The sequence below is a fragment of the Pan paniscus genome, chromosome 14 (genome assembly GCF_029289425.2).
Source record: "Pan paniscus chromosome 14, NHGRI_mPanPan1-v2.0_pri, whole genome shotgun sequence".
NCBI lineage: Eukaryota > Metazoa > Chordata > Mammalia > Primates > Hominidae > Pan > Pan paniscus.
Genome location: NC_073263.2, coordinates 44527936 through 44552093, shown reverse-complemented (window position 1 = coordinate 44552093; position 24158 = coordinate 44527936). Strand labels below are relative to the sequence as shown.

Genomic DNA, 24158 nt, shown 5'->3' with positions numbered 1-24158 from the left:
GTGCTCTCAAGAACATTTCCAGTTTGTCTGTCTTGTGTTTCTAAATAAACAGATAATATCTGTATAGTTATATTAGATAATGAAAACCTGGCAAGTGAGTTGGAGTTAAAGTTGTTGTTGTTTTTTACAATAGCCTACAATGATCTGGTTGGCCGGAATAAACCTTTACAGAATATTCTCTTTACCAATACTGCCTGCTTCAGAAAAGCTAATAATGTTAAAACAAAAATAAATACTACAACTTCTCAGATATAGATAAAACTTTATTTATACATAAAAAATTACACTTTAGGAATTCTGTTCCTAAAAACATTCTCTTAGTAAAGCTCAAAATGAAAAGGTTGAAAGGGGCAGTGAACAGCTTTTTAACTGTGTACATACTGCAGTCACAAGCAATTTTTTAAGCTGCAAAAATCATCTCTTCTAAGTAGCATGAGCTTTTGAAACTGCAGACTTAAATCTCACGATGGCATCAAAAGCCAAAGCGAAATAAATCAATATTCTGAAATAGAAGACTTGGCTGTCGATGTTAATTGGGTGCTATCTCCAACCACTTTCCATCATGTTACTTCTTCCTCTTAGGTGTAACTCAACAAATAACTTTTTTCTAATAATACCTATCACTGCATGGAAAAAATGAAAAGAGAAGTGATAAGGGCCTCCTATTAGTAGTTTAATATTAACATTATCTACCCTCAATAAGAAACAAAAATGTCATAATGTTTTAGGATAAAATTACTTATACAATAACCATTGATCTATTCTAAAGCATGTAAGCCTTGGTACCATGCAAATCTCAACCTCACTTTTTTTTTTTTTTGGAGATGGAGTCTCGCTCTGTCGCCCAGGCTGGAGTGCAGTGGCGCGATCTTGGCTCACTGCAACCTCCGCCTCCCGGGTTCAAGCAATTCTTCTGCCTCAGCCTCCCGAGTAGTTGGGACTACAGGCGCACGCCACCATGCCCAGCTAATTTTTTGTATTTTAGTAGAGACAGGGTTTCACCATGTTGCCCAGGCTGGGTCTCAAACTCCTGAGCTCAGGCAATCCGCCTGCCTTGGCCTCCCAAAGTGCTAGAATTACAGGCGTGAGCCACCGCACCTGGCCAATCTCAACCTCACTTCTAAATAAATCGTTAATACAAAGAATCATTCAGGCCAGGCGCGGTGGCTCACGCCTGTAATCCCAGCACTTTGGGAGGCTGAGGTGGGCGGATCACCTGAGGTCAGGAGTTCGAGACCAGCCTGACTAACATGGTGAAACCCCGTCTCTACTAAAAATACAAAAATTAGCTGGGCACGGTGGTGGGCGCCTGTAGTCCCAGCTACTCGGGAGGCTGAGGCAGAAGAATTACTTGAACCCGGGAGGTGGAGGTTGCAGTGAGCCGAGATCACGCCACTGCACTCCAGCCTGGGCAGCAAGAGTGAGACTCCATCTCAATAACAAAAAACAAAACAAAGAATCATTCAAGGTTAAGATGATAAATTAAATGTCAAGTGGTTGCTACATCTAAACAAGATCTACATCTAAACAAGGTTGCTAGCATCTGAAAACTCTTAGATCAGGGCTTTTCTTTTTTCTTTTTTCTTTTTTTTTAGAGCAAGACTTAATTTACCATGTTGTGCCTAATACAAAAAGGATTTCATTTATCTGGTAAGGCAGTCTTACTAGGAGTGTAGCCACCATCTCTCGTCACCCCTCCTTACTTCCCCACTTGCTAAACCCAATAACCCCACCATTTACTTACCAGTAATGTGGTTACTATTTGAAGCATCTAAATCTATTGGAGATGACAATTTAGAGAGCTGGACAAAAATCATATAATTTCAAGTATAACAAACTTAAATGGCATATTCAATGGTAAGAACATTGAAAGTATCTGCTCCATTATATTAACTTAGTGTTGCTCTTTTTTTCTTCTTCATTTTTAAATTTCAAAAGAGGCCACATTCCTATGACACTTGGCCAAGAAATGTAGGAAATTAAAAAGTCCTTATTAAAATGTCTCCTGCCAGATGGAAAGGAGACTTGATTCAATTAGGCCTTTTGCATCTTTGGAAGTGGGGAGGGGATGAAATAAAGACACCTTTCCGTCCTGTGCAATAACTACTTTGTCCTTTTGTTGTCAATATTCTTGTATTGGGATTAATCTCTCTGTGGGGCAAAACAACCTCTGAAACTGGCCTTACATTTTGTTAAAATTATCCTCAGGTTGGCACAAAAGAGCATTATCTCCAAGGCCAGTAAGGTAGTAACTCCTGGAAGCAATAGGCGGAAAGCAGAGGTTTCTCTCCTTCAGGCCAAGGTCATGGTCACTCCAAAGGTGAGGGATGAAACAGTAAATATATAATACAGAAATATCCCTATTCTCTTTAAATGAGGAAAACAAAGAAAAGTAAGTATCCAAAGATAACAATTTTACTTTAAAAAAATGCAAATTTCTCAAAAAATATGTTAAGAATTTACATAAGGAAGAGGAGCTACAAAATACTTTTTCCTTTCATTGGGAAAAAATTATAACAAAATTAAATTAATGCAATGGAGACACTCTTGTACAAAATTTTGTGTTCAGAAAATACTGCTCATTAAAAATGACATTTTTAGTCAAAAGGTAGCTCTGTTCAATTTTGAGTACACAAGAAGCTTTTTCAATTTGCTTAGGAGAAAAATTCATCTATTTATTTATTTATTTATTTAGAGATGGAGTTTCGCTCTTGTTGCCCGGGCTGGAATGCAATGGTGTGATCTTGGCTCACTGCAACCTCCGCCTCCCAGGTTCAAGCAATTCTCCTGCTTCAGCCTCCTGAGTAGCTGGGATTACAGGCACCCGCCACCAGGCCCGACTAATTTTTATATTTTTAATAGAGACAGGATTTCACCATGTTGGTCAGGCTGGTCTTGAACTCCTGACCTCAGGTGATCCACCCACCTCGGCCTCCCAAAGTGCTGGGATTACAGGTGTGAGCCACTGCGCCCAGCTAATTCATCTTTTTAATAGCAATGCTCCTTTAGTTTGCTATGGTTTACACTGATGCTATGGAAAAAATATACTGTACTGCTATTATTAGAGGAAGAATAATTTGTACCATCATATAAACAGTATACTCAATTTTCATGAAGCTTACATGAACTGGGAATCAGAATATTCTTCCATTAAAAATTTGTGTCTTGGCCAGGCATGGTGGCTGATGCCTGTAATCCCAGCACTTTGGGAGGCTGAGGCAGGTAGATCACCTGAGGTCTGGAGTTCGAGACCAGCCTGGAACAATATATAGTGAAACCCCATCTCTACTAAAAAATACAAAAATTAGCTGAGCATGGTGGTGCACGCCTGTAGTCCCAGCTACTTGGGACACTGAGGCAGGAGAATCGCTTGAACCCAGGAGGCGGAGGTTGCAGTAAGCTGAGATCACGCCACTCTACTCCAGCCTGGGTGACAGAGCAAGATTCTATCTCTCAAAAAAACAAAAATAAACAACAACAAAAATTTGTGTCTCATCAAAACTAGAATACTAGTGGAACAATTGGGATTAATCTGCAAGAAAATATAACTTATAGAATTGGCATTTATTTAACAATAGTTTAATAGTTTAAATAGAATTTCTCATCTTATAAATTTATCATCTTAAGAGGCAGTGCTTAAAGCATTACAAACTTATAATACTCCCAATTAGGGGGGTTATGATTATAAATTTTCCATTTCCATTTTTGTATTCAGGGATTATTAAATTTTTTAAAAAGGCTATTCATGATTGATATGACCCCCGTAAATTAGCTAAAAAAAAGATATGACCCCATAAGTTAGCTACAAACTGTTAAGTACAGCATATAAATGGGTAAAGTTGTCCCAAAGCAAAGTTCCAGGACTCAGAAAGCTTTGGTTGAGATCAGAGATTGAGTCTTACGGATTTCACAATGCTAACAGTTAATGGCATATCTTATCCTGATTGCCTCCCCTAGAAATACTAACTATTAAAGTTGGAAAAACCAAAATAGTTTTTCCTTAGCACATGAGATAACCCAGAGATCTTTCTGACTTAAAAACAATTAAAAAATTAAATAACAAATAAAAAGCCCTGAGTGCTAAAACAAGCAAACTGATTACAAAACAGGCAAAACCCCATACCCTCTATTTTCAAGTAAATTTGTATTCACTGGCTGCAGTTTAAAAGGAAAAAACAACAAATTTCAAAGTCATGGATTTACAGGAAGGACTTGACACACTGACTCTAGGGCAGGTTAGGTATATTTCACAAGGAGGTCCAGGCTGTGGTAGAGATTTGGTGGTCAGTGCTGACCAGACCTTAGAGGGTACTTGTGAGACACCACAAAAATCAGGGGGAATGGAAGCCTCTTAAAATAATTATTTGAAGAAAAGTCCCTAATTCCCCATACTTCCACAGAAGCTAAAGGCACATAGAATATTCTGTTCTACATAAAAAACATTCGTTTTATGTTTCCACATGACCTTAAAAGGACATACAGAACAAGGTAAATTTGTATGTTTTTTAAGATTAAAGTAATCTCTAATCTTAAGCAGCCAAAAACAAAGAAATAAAGATGGACAAAGAGTATTCTTCAACTTTTCTTCATTGCACAGGGAAATCCCCCTGAGGTAAGAATAAGAAAACTCAGTAAGTTGGAAAATATTTCTAAATTTAACATATTTTCCTCAAAAATCACATTTGAATATTGATATAGGTTTAATACAATTAAAAATCATAAAGATATTAAGAAGCAACCTCAGCTTTTATGTAATTTCTTTTCTTCTCTTTTTCTTTCTTTTTTGAGACAGAGTCTCTTGATCTTGTCACCTAGGCTAGAGTGCAGTGGCACGATCTCGGCTCACTGTAACCTCCACCTCCCGGGTTCAAGCAATTCTCCTGCCTCAGACTCCCAAGTAGCTGAGATTACAGGCGCATGCCACCACACCTGGCTAATTTATATATATATATATTTTTTTAATAGAGATGGGGTTTCACCATGTTGTTCAGGCTGGTCTCGAACTCCCGACCTCAGGTGATCCACCCGCCTCACCCTCCCAAAGTGCTGGGATTACAGGTGTGAGCCACTGGCCTCTTTTTTTTTTTCTAAAGAGACGAGGTCTCACTTTGTTGCCCGGACTGGAGTGCAATGGCACAATCACAGCTCACTGCTGCCTTGAATTCCTGGGTTCAAGGGATCCTCCCACCTCAGCCTGCTGAGTAGCTGGGACTATAGGTGTGCTCCACTGCACCTGGTTAGTTTTTTGTAGATATGGGGTCTCACCATCTTAAGCAGGCTGGTCTCAAACTACTGGGCTCAAGTGATCCTCTCACATTGGCCTCCCAAAGTGTTGGGATTACAGGCGTGAGCCACTGCACCCAGCTTTATGTAATTTCTTAATCACCATTCTGAACCCTTGTCAGATTGGGCTATGGATGAATATTGGAATAGTTTTGAACCTTAACTTATAGGGGACCTTTCTAAGCAACAAATATTTCCTAGTTGGGATTTTGTTTAACACACAAACAACCAGCAAGCCTTTCTTCATCTTTAATAAAGCATGCATATTTACTCAAGTATCAAACCACACCTTCCTTTGCCATTTCTCATAAGCTGAATTTTTATTTTAGCATTTTTAATAGCAATGCCCTATTAGGTTATTATGAGGGATTTTTCCAGTAAGCCATATTTTTCATCCCACAAGGCTGACTTTTCAAAAATCACTGTTTACTTATAAAAAATATAAAATTTTTAATCTATTATAAAAGGAAATAGATTTCAGCACAATTATTAAAGACAATAGAGTATTTAGAAAAGTTCACATTGATCAGTATTAACATATACCTCACTGAAATATACTTACTTATAAAAACATATTGCCTTTGCCGTGTGAAAATCTGGTGTTTAGTTCTCTAGATTTTTTTATTAGGGCTTTTTTCTGAGCTTCATCAAACCGATTAACCTTGAGATCTTTATCACGGTCAAATGGTATTCTCTCTTGAGGCTTATTTTTGTCTTCAGCAGCCTTACTCTTTAACTTTTTATGATGTATGTCCATAAGAGATTCAGATCTTTTTGATTCCTGGAGAGAGCAGGAGAGCAGAAATAAAAACTATAGTTTGTATATAGATTATTGACAGAATATGACCATGAAACGGAATAGATAGTAATGGTGCACATTAAGGAGGGCTATTTACAAACCCCAATAGTTTTTTTTTTTCCAAATCCAAGACAGCATTTATAAAGAAAATATGGTTATTTAAATACTAAACATCAGAGTACAAACCAAGAACGGGGTGTGAAAGAAACAGCAATCATATTGTCACTTCATAGACGTGCTGGTCTTTGAAGGCTAAATGGACGGATAGGAAGGAAAGGCACTGTCAGGCTGAAGCAAAAACAAAGGTAAAAGAAAAGTAGTAAGAACACGGATGTGGCAAAATTCAAGGCCTGTGCAGCATATGTTGGCATGTTCCATAAGCTAAGATAATTTTTGTTCCTTTCAGTTTTCTGTCGTTCTCTTTTTCCCTTAATTCCCTCATTTTTTTTTCTCCTTAGCTAGGGTGGGTGTTCACATTTTCAGATGTATCTAGTAAGACAAAGTCTGAGCAAAAACAATGGATTTAATAAACTAGGGACTGACTACAGACCACTGAGTATTGACTAAGGTAAAGGATAGAACAGTCCTGGATGGAAGGAGCAGGGAGGGAGATGGAAAAGGAGATGCAGGTAGTACAGACCAGCAGCCTTCAATCTGGGGTATACGTATCCCTGGGTGCTACAGAGAGTAGAGTCTATGGAGTATGAAGGCATGGGTAATTTTAAGGTTATTTTTCCTTGATTCTCTACTTCTTCATGCAGTCTTTCTTACAATTGATTTGGCCTAGACTACCTCTTGTGAAGATGCCATCCCTTTCATTATAGCCCTTTCTCATTTAACAAAGGAGACTATAGAATATTGTTTAGGAAAGCAAAAGTCTTCAGGGTATGAGACAAAAAACCTAAAATACCGGTATGATTGAAACTTCCTTTAATCAAGAAACTGTAAACACAGGAGGGTTCTGTGTCCTTCTGTGTCTGAAACACATTTCTCCTAAGAGTGTAGTGTCCTTTAGAAATGGGTATTTTACCTTTTATTGAAATGTTCTGAATTCAGATATATTGAAGAGTGGGTAATGGAAGAAAAGACAATTTTTGCTTAACAACCATACCTCTTCCAGGCCCTTCCTACTGCCAAAGAATGTACTTGAGGGGGAAGGAGTGAAGAAAGCTCAGTAAAAGCAAAATAACAAGGCACTAGTAAAAAATGCTGAAAGCGACAGTATCTTATTTTATCTAGAAGGTAAAATGGCACCTAGATCAAAATTCAGAGTGTCATATGAATGGTCCTTAACACATTTCTTTGAATGGAAAAAGTGAATCAGAAAGTAAGTCTGGTCTGGCTGATCTGACAACCAGAAATGACTTTGTCAATTAGATTATGTGACAGACATGTCTCATAAATTAACTGAACTCAATCTGGAGCCATAAGGTTTTAGCAGAATGTACAAAAGATACATTATTAAATATGTATTTAAATTGACACTATTCACATTTTCCTATTTCTGCTCAATATACTGGGTTAAGCAAAGTACTTCTTAAGTACTTTATAAATATTGATAAAGTCTTTAGAAACAAACTGATTAGCAAATCAAGTACTTTCCAATTATTTATGTTCAACAAAATTGAAGGAGGTAAAAACAAAAAGAATCATCAAATATTGCTAAGAAAAAATAGGTAATCAAGGCTGGGCGTGGTGGCTCACGCCTGTAATCCCACCACTTTGGGAGGCCGAGGTGGGTGGATCACCTGAGGTCGGGAGTTCGAGACCAGCCTGACCAACATGGAGAAACCCCGTCTCTACTAAAATACAAAATTAGCCAGGCATGGTGGCGAATGCCTGTAAACCCAGCTACTCGGAGGCTGAGGCAGGAGAATCGCCTGAACCCGGGAGGTGGAGGTTGCGGTAAGCCAAGATCATGCCATTGCACACCAGCCTGGGCAACAAGAGCAAAACTCTGTCTTAAAAAAAAAAAAAAAAAGATAATCAATACATGGAGCATGGAGAAATAAAACTTAAGTTCCAAATTCAGAAAAATCTGCATTGCAATGATGGTCCTGCTGCTCTCAACACTGGTAACAATGGGCAAGTAATTTAAGTCTCATTTCCCCAGCTGTAAAATGGTAGTAGTCATAATAATAATTTCTAAATATTTGAGGGAAGGAGGGAGGAGTTAAATGATCTAATGAATACAAAGGATTTAGTAGTGTTGGCTATATAAGAAACAATAAATAACTGCTAAATGTTAGATATATTGAGCATTTACTATATCCTCACAACATCTCTGTAAATTAAATGTTGTTATTCTCATTATACAGACTTGGAAAGATCTTATTTCCAAGAAAACTTATTAATAAGATCAATGTGGAAAAAAAATCAAAGGAGATCCTAATGACTTGACAGTTAAGAGGCTATTAATAATACTTTTTGTAAATAGATCAATATGAGGTTTAAGAGAATAACTCAAATTGTTCAAAGAACTGAATGACATCGCTATAACAAAATGGGTTCATTCTCATTTATTTCTTCATAAAAACCTGGTTTCTTAACTCTTAGAAGTATAAAAAAACACAATTGATGGTAAAATCTGTCTTAATTTTTTTGCTTCTATTTTTATTTCAATAGCTTTAGGGGTACAAGTGGTTTTTGGTTACATGGATGAATTGTACAGTGGTGAAGTCTGAAGTTTCAGTGTACCAGTCAACCAAGTAGTACACATTGTATGAAACCTGTCTTATTCTTGCAATAAGTAACATTCATCCAAAGACCAGGAACTAACTAGAAAAAAAGTCTTTCACTAAAAGAGTAAATTAAATTTACATTTTACTTTTTACAGAGTCTTGCTCTGTCACCAGGCTGGAGGGCAATGGCGGGGTCTCGGCTCACTGCAAGCCTCCTGAGTTCAAGTGATTCTCCTGCCTCAGCCTCCTGAGTAGGTGGGATTACAGGTGCCCGCCACCATGCTCAGCTAATTTTTGTATTTTTAGTAGAGAGGGGGGTTTCACCATGTTGGCCAGGCTGGTCTTGAACTCCTGACCTCACAATCTGCCCGCCTCGGCCTCCCAAAGTGCTGGGATTACAGGCATAAGCCACCATGCCTGGCCCTTATGATGAAAAATTTTAGATGTCAAATTTAAAAATACACAGTTTTAGGGCCAGGTGCCGTGGCTCACACCTGTAATCCCAGCACTTTGGAAGGCCAAGGTGGGCAGATGACCTGAGGTCAGGAGTTCAAGACCAGCCTGGCTAACATAGTGAAACCCCATCTCTACTAAAAATACAAAAATTAGCTAGTATGGTGGCATGTGCCTGTAGTCCCAGCTATTCGGGAGTCTGAGGTAGGAGAATCACTTAAACCCAGGAGGTGGAGACTGCAGTAAGCCGAGATCGCGCCACTGCACTCCAGCCTGGGCAATGGAGCAGAGCGAGACTCAGTCTCAAAACACACACAGACACACACACACACAGAGTTTTAGGGGATACCAAGCAAAAACACTTGAAGATTGCTGGTCTCCAGCACTGATGGGTTGAAAAGAAATATAGATTGCCTGTCCTATCATAAATTTAGTGAATCAAAACTGCCAACTGTGGGTCTCAGAAACCTTGCTTTTACCACCCAAGTTCTGACAGAGGTGATCCACGGGATGTGGAACCTACTTGTGGATCATTCTTTCTAGTAGTTTGGTATTAATAGGAGATAGGATGCCAATACAAAGGAGTGTAGTAAGGTGAATTTTAGGATGGAAAACCATATATGTAGCATTATATGTATGTATAAATGTAAAAAAGCTACACTATCAAAACTTGATCTTTTAGCTCCATTTCTCCACATTTCTCCTCCCTTCCCTTGCTTTCACATCTTTCCTTGCTAGTGAGATAATAAGTCCTTAGTGAGGTAGTAATGATGAAGGTTGACAGGCTAACGAGAGTTGGAAGCAGAAGGCCTAAATATATAACAAAGACCTGGAGAAAATAGAGAACAAAGTTTCAGCAGATGTGTGGAGATGTGAGAAAGAATGGAGTTGTAGGGATCTTACTACTTTACCTAAAGCCACTACTGAGGCAAATGATTTATAAGGATGAGCAAAATTGTATGTAAGGTAACAAAAAGCAAACAAAAATGGAGAAATAAAGATGTCAGGTTTCAATGTACTGATTCCTTATATTAATAAATTAAACATCAATAGAGACAGAGGAATACATTAAATCACTGGACTATTATTATACAATCAATCCAAACAATTCAAGTGCTCAAATTCATGATGATAAAAGAAATAAACTTTTATATCAGTTGTTTCAGGTGTACTACTGTTGGTCTGATTTAGGATAATTTGCATATTGTGACACACAGGACCAAACTAGTGCTAAAATATAATAAAATAATAAATAACACCTAAAAGCAGTCAATTCACTGAAAATCAAAAGCTGAAAGCCAGCTGATGTAAGAGATTAATCTGCTAAATGACTAATTTGCTGACTTACCACATTTAATCATTTAACACAAATGTTTGCATTTTCTAACAATATACAATATTTAGAGCATTTTTTATTTATTAAAAAAAAGTTTTTTAGAGACAGGTCTTGCTCTGTGTAGACCCTGCACTGAAGTGCAGTGGTGTGGTCATAGCTCACTGTAACCTCAAACTCCTAGGCTCAAGTGATCCTCCAACCTCAGCCTCCCAAGTAGCTGGGACCTTGAGTGTGTGCCACCACACCTGGCTAATTTTTCTCCTTTTTATTTTGGTAGAGATGGGGTCTTGCTATACTACCCAGGCTGGTCTCTATCTCTTGGCCTCAGAAGATCCTCCCGTCTCAGTCTCCCCCAAAGTGCTGGGATTACATGTGTGAGCCACCATGGTTGGCCAAGAGCAATTCATTTTTGAATAAGATGGGTTTGTAACAGTTGAAAACTAATGTCAAACTTCTACTTGATTGGTTTTTGTCTTCATTAAAGTATTTTAAAGACTGCTCGACTTATCAAAAGCTAAGGTTTCTAGAGTGGCTTAGTCTTAAGACTATTAATACTTTGAATAGAAAGTATCTGGAATTTCAGCTTTCAGGGTTCAGATTAGAACCCTGATTTTTTGGATGCATTTTAAAGTAAACTGTAAACATCACTACATGTCCCCCTAAATACCTAAGCATGCATTTGAGTTCAATATTTTTTTATATATATATTTAAGATAAATATACATATGATAAAATGCATAAATGTTAAGTGTATATTCAATGAGTTTTATAGTTCAAACTCCAATCAAAATCTGGAACCTTTCTATCACTTCAGGCATATGCTGTTTCCTAGTCAAATTCCATACCCCTATTCCGACTATCAGCATTGATTTTTTTCCCACCATGGATGCATTTTGCTTATTGTACAGCTCCATATAAACATAATAAGAAGTATGTACTTGCTTGTGTAAGATTTCTTTCACTCAGTATGACTTTTGAGATTCATCCATGTTGTATTTATTTGTAATGTGTTCCTTTTTATTGGTGAGTAGTTTCATTTATACCACAGTTTGGTTTTCTTTCTCTTACTGATCAACATTTGAGCTGCTTACAATATTTAACTATTACGAATAAAGCATCTATAAACATTCTTGGATAAGTTTTTTTGAGGCTATTAAGAATAACATGTTCAACTCTTTGTGTGGATATGTTTTCATTTGTCTTAGGTAAATACCCAGGAGGAAAATAGCAGGGTACATGTCTGTTTAGTTTGATAAGAAATGCCAGTTTGGAAAAAGGCTTAGCTTATTTATCTTCAGCCATTGGTCTGTTCTTACATAACTCATTATGGCTCTAAATTTTCCCTCTAAATACCGCTTCATATGGCATCCCACACATTGTGATACGTTGTATTTTTGTCATTCAGGTCTACATTTTTCTAACTTCCATTATCATTTTTTCTTTGACGCAAAGTTTAAATTTTGAGTTTTTCTGATTTCCAGGTTTTTTTTTTTTAATGTTTTTTTTGAGACAAGGTCTCGCTCTGCCATCCAGATTGGAGTGCAGTGGCACAGCCATGGCTTGACTCAACCTATCTGTCCGCCTCAGCATCCCAAAGTGCTGGGATTATAGACATGAGTCACTACATCTGGCCATAGTGGGTTTTTAAGTTATTCTGAATCCAAACTTCAATTCTTTGTGGTCAGATAATTTGGGTTGAATGATAGTAATTCCTTCGATTTTGTTGATATTTGACTTCTGAGCTGGTCAGTTTTCATAAATACTTCAAGTGGCTACGTTTTTGGTCAATTTCCCAAAATGTTTTAAGCATGCTTCACTGTGGTACTGGTCAACATATATAAAATAAATCAAGCTAACTATATTTTAGAGCTTATGGAGTTTTCTTTAATACACTAGGAACAGAAAATAATTTTCCTAAACACCTTTCAGGGACCAATGGGTTCAGTAATTTACATTTATTCTTTGAGCGGGGACATTTATCATTTTTTCTTTTTGTGCAGGCACCATCCAACATTTACCATTTTTTTTAAAGACAGAAGATAACAAAATAATATGCCAAATGAATACTGACTGTTTAGTTTATAAATTTAGATTGGACTACATTCAAAAAACATTTTTTCTCCCATATTTAAATATTTACATCCAACATTCCAAATCTGTTTATAATGTAAACATTTATAAATGGAAGATCTCCATGAGTGAGTAGGGGTCTTGCTTTCTCTCATCAAGTGCTACCTATCTCTAATAATTAGATTTCTGCTAATTTAATACGTAAAATGTGAATTGGAAATATTCATGAAAAACACAGAAGAATTTTATTTAAAAAAACATATATATGCAACATAGTGTATTTCAGGATAGATGTATAAAAAGTGCATGGTAAAGAGGTAGACATATAAAAGAAAGAGAAATAAGTAAAAGAGAAAAAAATAAACAGATAACTAAAAGATAGGGGAAAAAAGCCTATATATTTTGTTTCTGGCTTCCTTTTTTTTTTTTTTTTTTTTGAGACATTAGGCAGGGAGGCCTTCAAGTGATCCTCCCAACTCAGTTGGCTAATTTAAAAAAATTGTTTTTAGAAACAAGGTCTTGCTATGTTGCCCAAGCTGGCCTTGAACTCTTGGCCTCAAGTGATCCTCCTGCCTCAGCCTCCCAAGTAGCTGGGATTATAGGCAAGAGCCATCACACCTGGCTCTATATATCTTATTTTCTTACTTACATTGTATGAAGATACCTGCTCAGCCAGTCTCTTATCTCTTCCTGATAATATATGTTCTTCATCTTTCTTACTGGATGACTTCCTTGCTTCTTGTGTTTCCTGAGGAATGAACACAGATAACACATTACTGAATCATAAAATTAAAATAAAACAAAAAATAAATATTATTTTTACTTAGATTAAGTAACAAGAGACACAACTAAGCCAGGTTTGTGAAATCCCTTCTGATCAGAAATGTTAACATACTTGGCTGGGCATAGTGACTCACGCCTGTAATCCTAGCACTTTGGGAGGCCAAGGCGGGTGAATCACCTGAGGTGAGGAGTTCGAGACCAGCCTGGGCAACATGGTGAAACCTCATCTCTACTAAAAATATAAAAGCTGGGCATGGTGGCGGGTGCCTGTAATCCCAGCTACTGGGGAGGCTAAGGCAGGAGAATTGCTTGAATCTGGGAGGCAGAGGTTGCAGTGAGCTGAAATCGTTCCACTGCACCTCAGCCTGGGAGACAGTGTGAGACTCGGTCTCAAAAAAAAAAAAAAAAAAAAAAAATCAAAATATTAACATACTTGATAAGGGATCAGTTACTGCTCTAGTCTGTGATTTTCTTGAAAACAAGGAAAAAAAACCCACTCCACTCAATCAACCTATTTATTGAACTCAGGATGAGTTTGACTAACAGTGGTGAGATGTAGAAGTGAAAATAAGGCTTAAAAAGATATCCTACATTACTGTTTTCAAAAATAATAAAATCACCCTGGAGGGGGGAAAAAAACAAAGAAAAGGAAATAAAAGGTGTACATTTTGAGAAAAAAAAAAAAAAGAAAAATTGCGTTTATTCACAGATCCTAGCACTGTGTAGCAAACTGTGGACTGCGTAGCAAACTCCAAAGAATTTACCAAAAAAACTCCTGGAACTACTAAGCAAGTATAGCAAAGTTGCAGGATACAAGATCAATATACAAAATATAGCAGCAAGAGGCCGGGCGTGGTAGCTCACGCCTGCAATCCTAGCACTTTGGGAGGCAGAGGCAGGCAGATTGCCTGAGCTCAGAAGTTCGAGACCACCCTGGGCAACGTGGTGAAACCCTGTCTCTACTAAAATACAAAAAATTAGCTGGGCGTGGTGGCGAGTGTCTGTGGTCCCAGCTATTCGGGAGGCTGAGGCACAAGAATTGCTTGAACCTGGAAGGCAAAGGTTGCATTGAACTGAGATGGTGCCACTGCACTCCAGCCTGGGCAACAGAGCAAGCTTCTGTCTCAAAATATATATATATATGTATATATACATATATATTTATATGTATATATATTTATAGGTATATATTTATATATATTTATGTGTATATATTTATATATATTTATATGTATATATTTATATATATTTATACGTATATATTTATATGTATATATATATTATATGTATATATTTATATATTTGTATATATTTATATATATTTATTTGTATATATATTTTTATATATATCAGCAAGAAACAACTGGAATTTGAAACAAAACTATCATTTATATTAGCACACACACACGAAGTGCCTAGTCTAACACATTTTAATTCAAAAAAATGTTACAGGAATATTCTAGAGCATATGCTCCCAAACCGGAATGGGGAAGGCCCATATAAAAACTACTGAAAACCACTGGTCTCTAAGCATATTCTTATATTGTTTTTATTTGCTTAGGAGGCCTCATGGACTAAAACAACACTGTATTTAATAAAGTAAGTTAAAAACATAGAAATAGCTCATTTCTACATTTTCCCAGAAAATAGATGTTTTACTTATAAAAAAAGAAAAGTGATGTTATGGTACAATGGAGATAAAAACCTAACCATTTAATATTAAGAGGTAGTAGATATCGTCAAGACTGGAAAGTGAGGACTTAACTGATCTCATTCAATTAATGTATGTAAAACATTTTCATTACTTTCTAAAGAGCAATCTTTTTTTTTTTTTTTTAGACAGAGTCTCGCTCTGTTACCCAGGCTGGAGTGCAGTGTGGCACAATCTCGGCTCACTGCAAGCTCTGCCTCCTGGGTTCACGCCATTCTCCTGTCTCAGCCTCCCGAGTAGCTGCGACTACAGGCACCCGCCACCACGCCTGGCTAATTTTTTGTATTTTTAGTAGAGACAGGGTTTCACCATGTTAGCCAGGATGGTCTTGATCTCCTGACCTTGTGATCCGCCCACCTCAGCCTCCCAAAGTGTTAGGATTACAGGCGTGAGCCACCACGCCCAGACAAGAGCAATCTTCTTTTAGGCCATATTGGCTAAATTAATGTGAGAACAGTAGAGGTATGAGAGGTATGCTGGAAAATCAAATATAAGAAGTAGGATGGAATGGAGGGAACCTATCAAGAAGGAAATATGGCTAAGATCTGTTATAAAAATTAGTCATGAACTTTACATGGGATCAAAGGCAACAGAAAATGAATAGCTCTGTGATACTATATAGTTTGTGACATAAATATATGTCTGTGGTACTATATTCTGTAATGTAGTATTATATAAAATTTAAGACTTATTAATCCCTTTATGAGTCCACTGCAAATACTAAACAAAACATTTCAGCACAGAAAAGAATGACCAGGTCTAAAGAACTCAGTCATAGGGATTAAAATCTCTTAAGTTCAAACAATATAGCCTGGTTTCCATATGTTCCATTATTCCATGATATTTTCCTCCAAGGAAGACTCCCTACATATCTGGCTGTAAGCTAGACATCTATTCATCTACAATGAGAAACAGGATATAAAAAAGAACAAATAAATATGGACACAAATAAAAAGGCATGTAAGCAAGGGAATTAATTGTCTTTTTGGAGACACTCTTAAAGGCCAAATTATAAAAACTCCAATAAATAATTATTATTTCAAAACCACCTAAGATATAATAGGCATTCCAACACCACCCTTTCAAGGTTTTTGTGGCTCTCTTGGATCCACATCCTTTGCTGCCTCTCCTGCCCCTATATGTGTTGGTTCACCTCACCTTCCTATTATAACTCTCAGATTCTCTTTAATCTTAGGACAAAAAAGAAATTATGTATAATGTTGCCCAATATGCAGGCAGAGTGCTCAAGTGTGGAGACTGAAACATGCCCTCCACACTTTAAGGGTACCACTGTTTATTTCACAGGCAATTATCCACTAAAATGGAAAGTCCTTAAGGAGCTCTTGACTCTTTCTATCACCTGCAACCAAATACAATTCCTGACAAAACAGGAAAATTGATCATTACAGATTGAAAACAGAAATCCTGACAAGTCTAGGTACTGATGAGTAATACAAACAGAGCTAGTGGAATGAACTAAGTGTGGAACTGCTTAGTCAGAACTGATGAATTTATAATCATAAGGTGATAATTAGTCAAGCATTTGAGAATTGAATGGGATGTCTTACAGAAATTAAAACCTTTAGAGAGAGGCTGCGTACAGCGGCTCACGCCTGTAATCCCAGCACTTTGGGAGGATTGCTTGAGCCCAGGAGTTTGAGACTAGCCTGGACAACATAGCAAGGCCTTGTCTCTACAAAAATAAAAAATAAAAAAAATTAGTTGTGTGCCTGTAGTCTCAGCTCCTCAGGAGGCTGAGGCAGGAGGATCACCTGAGCCCAAGAGGGTTGATCCTTTGAGACTGCAGTGAGCTGTGATTGCGCCACTGCAGTCCAACCTGGGTGACAGAGAGACCTCGTCTCTTAAAAAACAAACAACCAAACAAAAAAACCAAAAAGAAAAAACCAAAACCCATAGATGGATTAAATTGAAGGAGTAGTACTGGGGATACTGGTTTAATTCCTAATATACAATGAAATATTTTGTAATAAACAGAAAAAGATTCAAGAAGAGAAAATTAAAAATAATGTATTTTATGCATACACATTTTTGTTTTTTTGTTTTTTTTGAGATGGAGTCTCGCTCTGTTGCCCAGGCTGGAGTGCAGCGGCGCAATCTTGGCTCACTGCAACCTCCACCTCCTGGGTTCGAGCGATTCTCCTGCCTCAGCTTTCCAAGTAGCTGGGATTATAGGCACATGCCACCACGCCTGGCTAATTTTTTTATTTTTAGTAGAGACAGGGTTTCACCATGTTGGCCAGGCTGGTCTCGAACTCCTGACTTCAGGTGATCCGCCCTGCCTTGGCCTCGGAAAGTGCTGGGATTATAGGCGTGAGCCACTGCGGCCGGCTGGTATTTTTTGGATAACTTAATGTATTAATGACAGTGGTTCTTGTCTATCTTGACAGTAACATGAAGCTTAGTGCACCTGAGATATGGTCATTTTGAGAGATTCTCTAGGCACCATTTAATTTGCTAGGTTAATCTGCAGCTTTGTTTTTTTTTTCTAAAATATTTTAAAAGATATATGTTCATAAAGATAGTATGGTGTAAAAAGACCAGGGAATCTGGAGCTAGAAAGGTCTAAAATGAAATTGTTTTTCATCACTTACTAGCTTTGTGACCCTATAAACGTTGACCTCATAGAGGATAGTTTCTCCATCTATAAAATAAGGTCATTATACCTATGTCTCAGAGTTTTCTTGAGGTTTAAATGAGACCGTTTATTGGGAAATAGTAAGTAAACAGCAAGCAATTGGTGTCACTTTCCTTCCTCATACTCTTCCTCCAGAGGAAAATCTGCATTATCCTTTTGGAATCATAATTTTAAAAAATAGTACCCTTAAATAATTTTGCATTATATCTTTTCAAAATACAGCCAACATGAACAGAAATACATGAACAAACAAACAAAACCTCTCACCTTAGCTTTCCTTTCCCTATCAGCTGGAGTATCTGTCCAGATTGATCGATCTCCAGATGTGTCATCAGCTCTTCTCTTAAAAGTCCTTGGCCCAAGACCAAAGTCTTTCATTTCTGGAGGAAGTTCAGTCATCCATGACTCTCTTACAATGGGTTTAGACGAATCCTTTAAGAGAAAAAAAATAACACAGCATAGAAAGTACATATCGCGTATAAGATGAGTACATATATATGTACAAGCAACTGTGTCATGCAATTGAAGTTTTAAAGTTACTTAACAAACTAATATAAAGGATAGATGTTTTTGTCACATATATTTGTCATATACGTTACAAAGACGTTCATCCAATTTGTTATTTTTCTTTTAGAGTTTCTGGGTTCTAACTCCTAAATTAAAAAAAATGTTATGCATAAAAAAACCAAATATATTAAAAGTTATATAGTTTAGTGTTTATTTCTAAAATTTAGATTTTTAATCTATTTAGTGTATTTCTTAAAGTGTTTTTAAAACTTACATCATCTCCTTTGGTCAGTTTTTCTTTCATTCTCTGGGCCCTTTTTTCAAACTCTGTCGTTACATTATAGTTAACTGGTCCTTTTGCAGGCATTGGTCCAATAATATCCTCATCTTCACTGCTGTCTGTTTCCTTTTAAAACAAGACATTACCTTTAAACCAAGAGCAGAGCTACAGATTATAAAAAATAATTCTAAATTACCTGCATTTAACTGAAACTTATTATCCATAAAAAATAAAAAAGTAAACAATGTATTGCTGGCTCATCACTGAACCATGAGGACTTTTTCCTCACCTTCCTCAAGTGCCTAGCACAGAGATGACAAATCCATGGCATGCAGACTCTCTCCCACCTCCCACCTCTCTTCCTGTGTCCATGACAGACCTCACTCTCTTTCTGAAGGACATAGATGTAGACTTAGAGCTCTTTTCAGCATAGTACAATAATTAGACAATTATATACTGTCTTGTGGCTTACTCTAATACACACACACACACACACAAACATACTCTTAATAACTATGGATTTTGTCATACACCTCATTTGATCCTTGTAACAAAACTGTAAAATGGCACTATTTCTGGTTTCTTTTTTTTTGGAGGAAACTTAGGCTTAGAGTGTGATAAAACTATTATCCAAGAATCAAACATTCCAAGATCAAGGCCAGTATATTTTTTCCATGTATACAACGGCGGCCTGTCTATTATTTTATCTCAACTGTTAGTGATTTAGCATTAAGTGTTTCTAGCTTATATCTACAATAGTAAGCTTTCTGATGTTACAGACATTATGTTAAACATATTTATAACCCCCTACAGATATAAATATTTGGTGATGCAAAATGTTCAGATGTAAAAGCTATAATGAAATTTTAAAACTATGAGACATGAAAACAAAACAAAACACAAACTCTAAGAGTCATGGTACCAATACAGTATTAGTGGAATAAGCTAATGATCGTCTCACTTCCATCTTAATAAGAGATGGTTTAATAAAGGTAGAATTTCAGCATGTCCTGGTAGGATGATGCCTGCAATTTTTAGAAATAAGTATCACTTACGTTCAGGGGCAAACAAAAGCAGGGATGCAGAAGCAAACAGAAAATTAGGCCAAACACACTAAACTGAAAATCAGAAACAGAATAATATGCCCAATTCCTATCTATGGGTATTAAATTATTTTGGTGTCCTGGATGAGTTATTTCTTTCAATAAAAAAAATGGTGCACATTTTATCCAGAATTACAATAGAAATTAGGTACCTTACCAGTTTATACTTTGGGCTGACTTTGTTGAAGGCCTCATTTGCCATTGTACTAGCCCTGTGACTTCAGGCATGTTATTTAACCTTTCTAAGCCCTGATTTTCCTGTCTTTGGCATGGAAATTGTAACAGCTTCTACCAATAACTACTCTATTGCCAAGAGAAGCCTGCATTTTCTTTATCCTCTTTAAAGCCACACCTTCTTAGGGAACTGGGGCCTTCTCTAACACCTGGGGAAAAATATTGGTAATTCTAGTCCAGTCACTAAAAAAAAGTAGTAACTATTGTATGGACATGTTTACAAAATATTACAAAGTAGTCACTTTGGTCTTATTCTTCTTGCTCAGCTGACTGGTTTAGGCATGGACATGACACAATTTTTGCGAAATAAACACAAAAGGTCTGTAGGAAACTGGTAGAGATTTTCCTTTCTCTACGAAAGAGGCACAGGGAAAGGACCATTCCTCTTCTGTGTCTGGACACTGCCAGCTGCTTATAAGTCTTAGAACTTTGGCAGGCTTCTTGGTATGATGAAGGCAGTCAGCCTAAGTCTTAGAACTTTGGCAGGCTGCTTGGTATGATGAAGGCAGAATTAACATACTGTTAATTCTCTTATAGAGCAGGAAGGTAGAAAAACTGGAGCCTTTGATGATATCACGAGGCGAAGGAATTAATCAAGCCTGTGATGATCTTACCTCTTGACCTCTTATTATGTATGAAACATATTTTCCTTATTTTGAGAATACAGAACATACATCACCAAGTAAATTAACCCATTTGCTAACTAAGTAGGTTAAGATAAAATTCCATTTTGAGTTGGATTTTCTGTTATTTGTAGCTGAAGGCATTCAGCTGATACACTACCTCCCTGGATTGTTGTTTGGATTAAGTTAAGTTTATGAAGCTGTTGCAGTGTCTGGCTTGTGGTAAGTGCTCAAGAAATGTCAACCATTAATATTATTGTGTATGTCTTAATTTGGGGGTATATGCCGGGAATGAGGCGAAGAAAAGCCCATCTTTGAGAAATGAAAATCTCAAAACTGAAAAAGGTCTTTTGAAAAAGGTTCAATTAAAGGGAAATTATAAGGCAAACAATCAGAGCAAGAATACCTCACATATAGACCTACAGTGTAATCTCTGTCCCAGCCTGACCCTCGCCTTCTACCAAAAGAAGCCAGGGAATGTAGAATGTGTACCACCAAGGAAACGATGTAAGCTACTCATTTGCTAACTAGGTAGGTTAGGACAAAATTCCAAGTGTGAATAATGCTGAATTGTGCTACTCCTTTGAAAATTTTTTTCCCCAATTTTTTATTTTGAAAAATTTTGAACCTATATAAAAGTGCTAAGATGAGTGCAATAAACACCAATATGTCATCACTCAGATTTACCAACTGAGTGGCACATTACATTTTAACACATTCATTTTTTTTGGTTTGTTTTCTGTCCCTCTCCCCATGAGATAGACAGACACACACATTTTTTCAGAACCATTTGAAAGTAGGTTACAGATAGAATGACAAGGCTCTAGGCAGAAGCAAATTTCTTTGCCACCTTCCTAGGGACAGTGGGTTACATTTCTCTAGTCCTCTAGTCCCCTTGTCCTCCTTTTACAGACAGAGCAGAACTTTGAGGCTGCAGGTTTTATGCATGGTGCTCAATTCAATCTCCTCTGGCTGAGTGAGCCAGAAGCCAGGGCTCCTGTTCCCAGATTCTCTAGGGTTTATGGCTGGGTTCTCTAAAACGACTGTCGTCCCCTCCTGTGTAAACCTGTGTCTGGCTTTGAATTCCCTCAATGTTGTTAGTATGTGTGGATTTTCCTTTCTTCCTTTTGAGCTTTGCTGTGTTTTAAACTGGTTGTTATTTTATTTCTTCCCCTAGCACTCCTTTGTGTTCATGGCAGGGAAAGCCTAGCCTGACGATGTCATCTCAGTCTTCCATATGGCTGGAAGTCCTTCCTCTGGTAATTTTTTCTTCAACGCCCTGGTTAGAAAGGAGTCCTCGTACTTAGCCTAAATTCTTCAGTTACACTCATGGCATCCATAGTGGAGGCAATAAGAACAATGGTAGTAATGAGAGCTATTTGAAGTTGAATACTTGCTGATATGGTTTGGCTGTGTCCCCACCCAAATCTCATCTTGAATTGCAGTTCCCATAATCCCCACGTGTCGGAGGGACCAGGTGGAGATAATTCAATCATGGGGTGGTTTCCCCCATCCTGTTCTTGTGATAGTGAGTTTGTTCTCACAAGATCTGATGGTTTCATCAGGGGCTTCCCCCTTCGCTGGGCACTCATTCTTCTCCTTGGTGCTGCCATGTGAAGATGGACGTGTTTGCTTCCCCTTCCACCGTGATTGTAGGTTTCCTGAGGCCTCCCCAGCCATGCTAAACTGTGAGTCAATTAAACCTCTTTCCTTATAAATTACACAATCTTGGGTATGTCTTTATTAGCAGTGTGAAAATGGACTAATACAACTACTATTCTGATTTAATCCTTATAACAACCCTATGAAGTAAGTGTAATGACCTGCATGTTACTGATCATGAAGCTAAGTGTACCCAAGCTAGGCTCAACGCAAAGCTTTGAACAGCTCTTACCTACTTTCCTCACCTTCTCTCTCACCATTCTCCCTGCATTCTCCATTCTAACCATATTGAACTTCTTTAACCCTAACTTTCATCCTCTCCACACTCTCTTTTGCCTTCAAATAAACCATCTGCTCTCTCTGGAACAATGTTCCTTGCCTTCTTTGCTGAACTAGCTCCAATTCATCAAACTTCAGGTTAGTAGACATTCACTCAGATAAAAAGACCTTTTCTTTTTTTTTCTTTTTTCTTTTTGAGACAGGGTCTCGCTCTGTCACCCAGGCTGGAGTGCAGTGGCATGATCTCAGCTCACTGCAACCTCCACCTCCTGGGCTCAAGCCATCCTCCACCTCAGCTCCCAGGTAGCTGGCACCACAGGCATGTGCCACCGTGCCTAGCTATTTTTTTGTATTTTTGGTAGAGATGCGGTTTTGCTATGTTGCCCTGGGTGGTCTTGAACTCCCGAGCTCAAGCAATCCACCCGCCTTGGCCTCCCAAAGTGTGGGATTACAGGCATGAACCACTGCGCCTGGCTGAAAAAGACTTTTTCTCATTTTCAGATTACATTCCCCCATCATGGTTCCATTTATATTTTGTCTCATCTTTTGAATAATTGACAATGTTAGAAACTGATGTATGTATTCCCCACTACCTTGTAAGTGTGATGAGGGCAGGCACTGTGTTTGATTCATTCATTCACTCGACAAATACTTCTGAATATCTACTATGTATAAGGCACTGGTGATAAGATAAAAAAAATCTCTGTTATTATGGAGCCACATTCTAGCGGAAAGAGGCCAACAATAAATGAAAAGAAGCAGTAAAATTAATGGTATCTTTGGTGGTAATAAATACTATGGGGAAAATTAAAGAAGGGAAGAGGAGGTTAGCATATTTTAATTTGGAGGCCAGAGATGACTGTATTGGAAAGATAATATTCCAGCAAAAAACTGAAGGTCTAGGAGGCCAGCCACATAGGTATGTAGGAGAAGACCATTTTGCATAGGCTTGGACAGCAGGCATAAAGGCTCAGGAGTAGGAAGTGGCCTGCTGTATTTGAGAAGGAACAGCAAGGAGCCCAGTGTGGTCACATCAAAGCAAAAGATAAAATCAGAGTGCTAATGGAGGCCAGACTGTATAGGGCCCTAAAAGGACTTTGGTTTTGACTTAGGGAGAGGAGTAATTTGGTGGTTTTGAGTGTTAGTGACATGATCTGACTTTGATCTGCCTTTGTTTCATCTGGACCCCTTCAGCTGTTGTGCTGAGAAGGGGTAATAGAGGAGAAAGGGCTACATAAAGCATGAAAATCAATAAAAGGGGTGAAATTTGATGGTTATTTGGACCAGGGTGGGAGCAGAAGTGGCTGAGTCCTGGATGTCTTATGAAGATAGGAACAAAATAATTTGTTGACAGATTCATTTCTGTGACTATGTGCCTGCCACACTGTGGGTGTTCTATGAGCATTTGTTGAAAGAATAAGTAAATGACTCTGAAATTCATAACTTTAACCACTGCATTATACATCCTTTGAGTAACAACCTCAGTGTAACTGTTGAATTCTTAGTGGAGATAAACAGGAGTCTCTGGAATATATGAATTCATACATAGGAAGGCACTGCAGTATAACAGATTGAACAAGTGATTTAAAGTCATAAGAACTGGGTTTGTGCCATGGCTTTGATCAGTAAAAATTGTGTAATCTTGGGTAAGGTACCCAATTTTTTTGGTCTTTAGCATTTGTAAGGTGCAGATAATAT

The 24158-nt window shown here is 37.6% G+C and overlaps 1 protein-coding gene across 3 annotated transcripts in view; it reads right to left on the bottom strand.

Moving 5' to 3' along the window:
* Positions 1 to 242: 242 nt before the first annotated feature.
* The window catches only part of GPALPP1 (GPALPP motifs containing 1), a 43902-nt gene continuing 19986 nt past the window's right edge, over positions 243 to 24158 (bottom strand). Inside the window, exons 5-10 of one of the 3 annotated variants that reach the window (XR_008620602.2) lie at positions 18554 to 18685; positions 18040 to 18204; positions 13272 to 13370; positions 5846 to 6064; positions 1745 to 4607; positions 243 to 623 (exon numbers count right to left, since the gene is read on the bottom strand). Coding sequence is in view for 2 of the 3 variants with exons in the window: in XM_034936670.3 (XP_034792561.1) it covers positions 5846 to 6064; positions 13272 to 13370; positions 18040 to 18204; positions 18554 to 18685 (615 nt within the window). In the remaining variant the exon portion in view is untranslated. Of the gene's footprint in view, positions 4608 to 5845; positions 6065 to 13271; positions 13371 to 18039; positions 18205 to 18553; positions 18686 to 24158 lie in introns of all 3 variants that reach the window. The other 2 variants (XM_034936670.3, XM_034936669.3) reach the window with 2 other exon arrangements.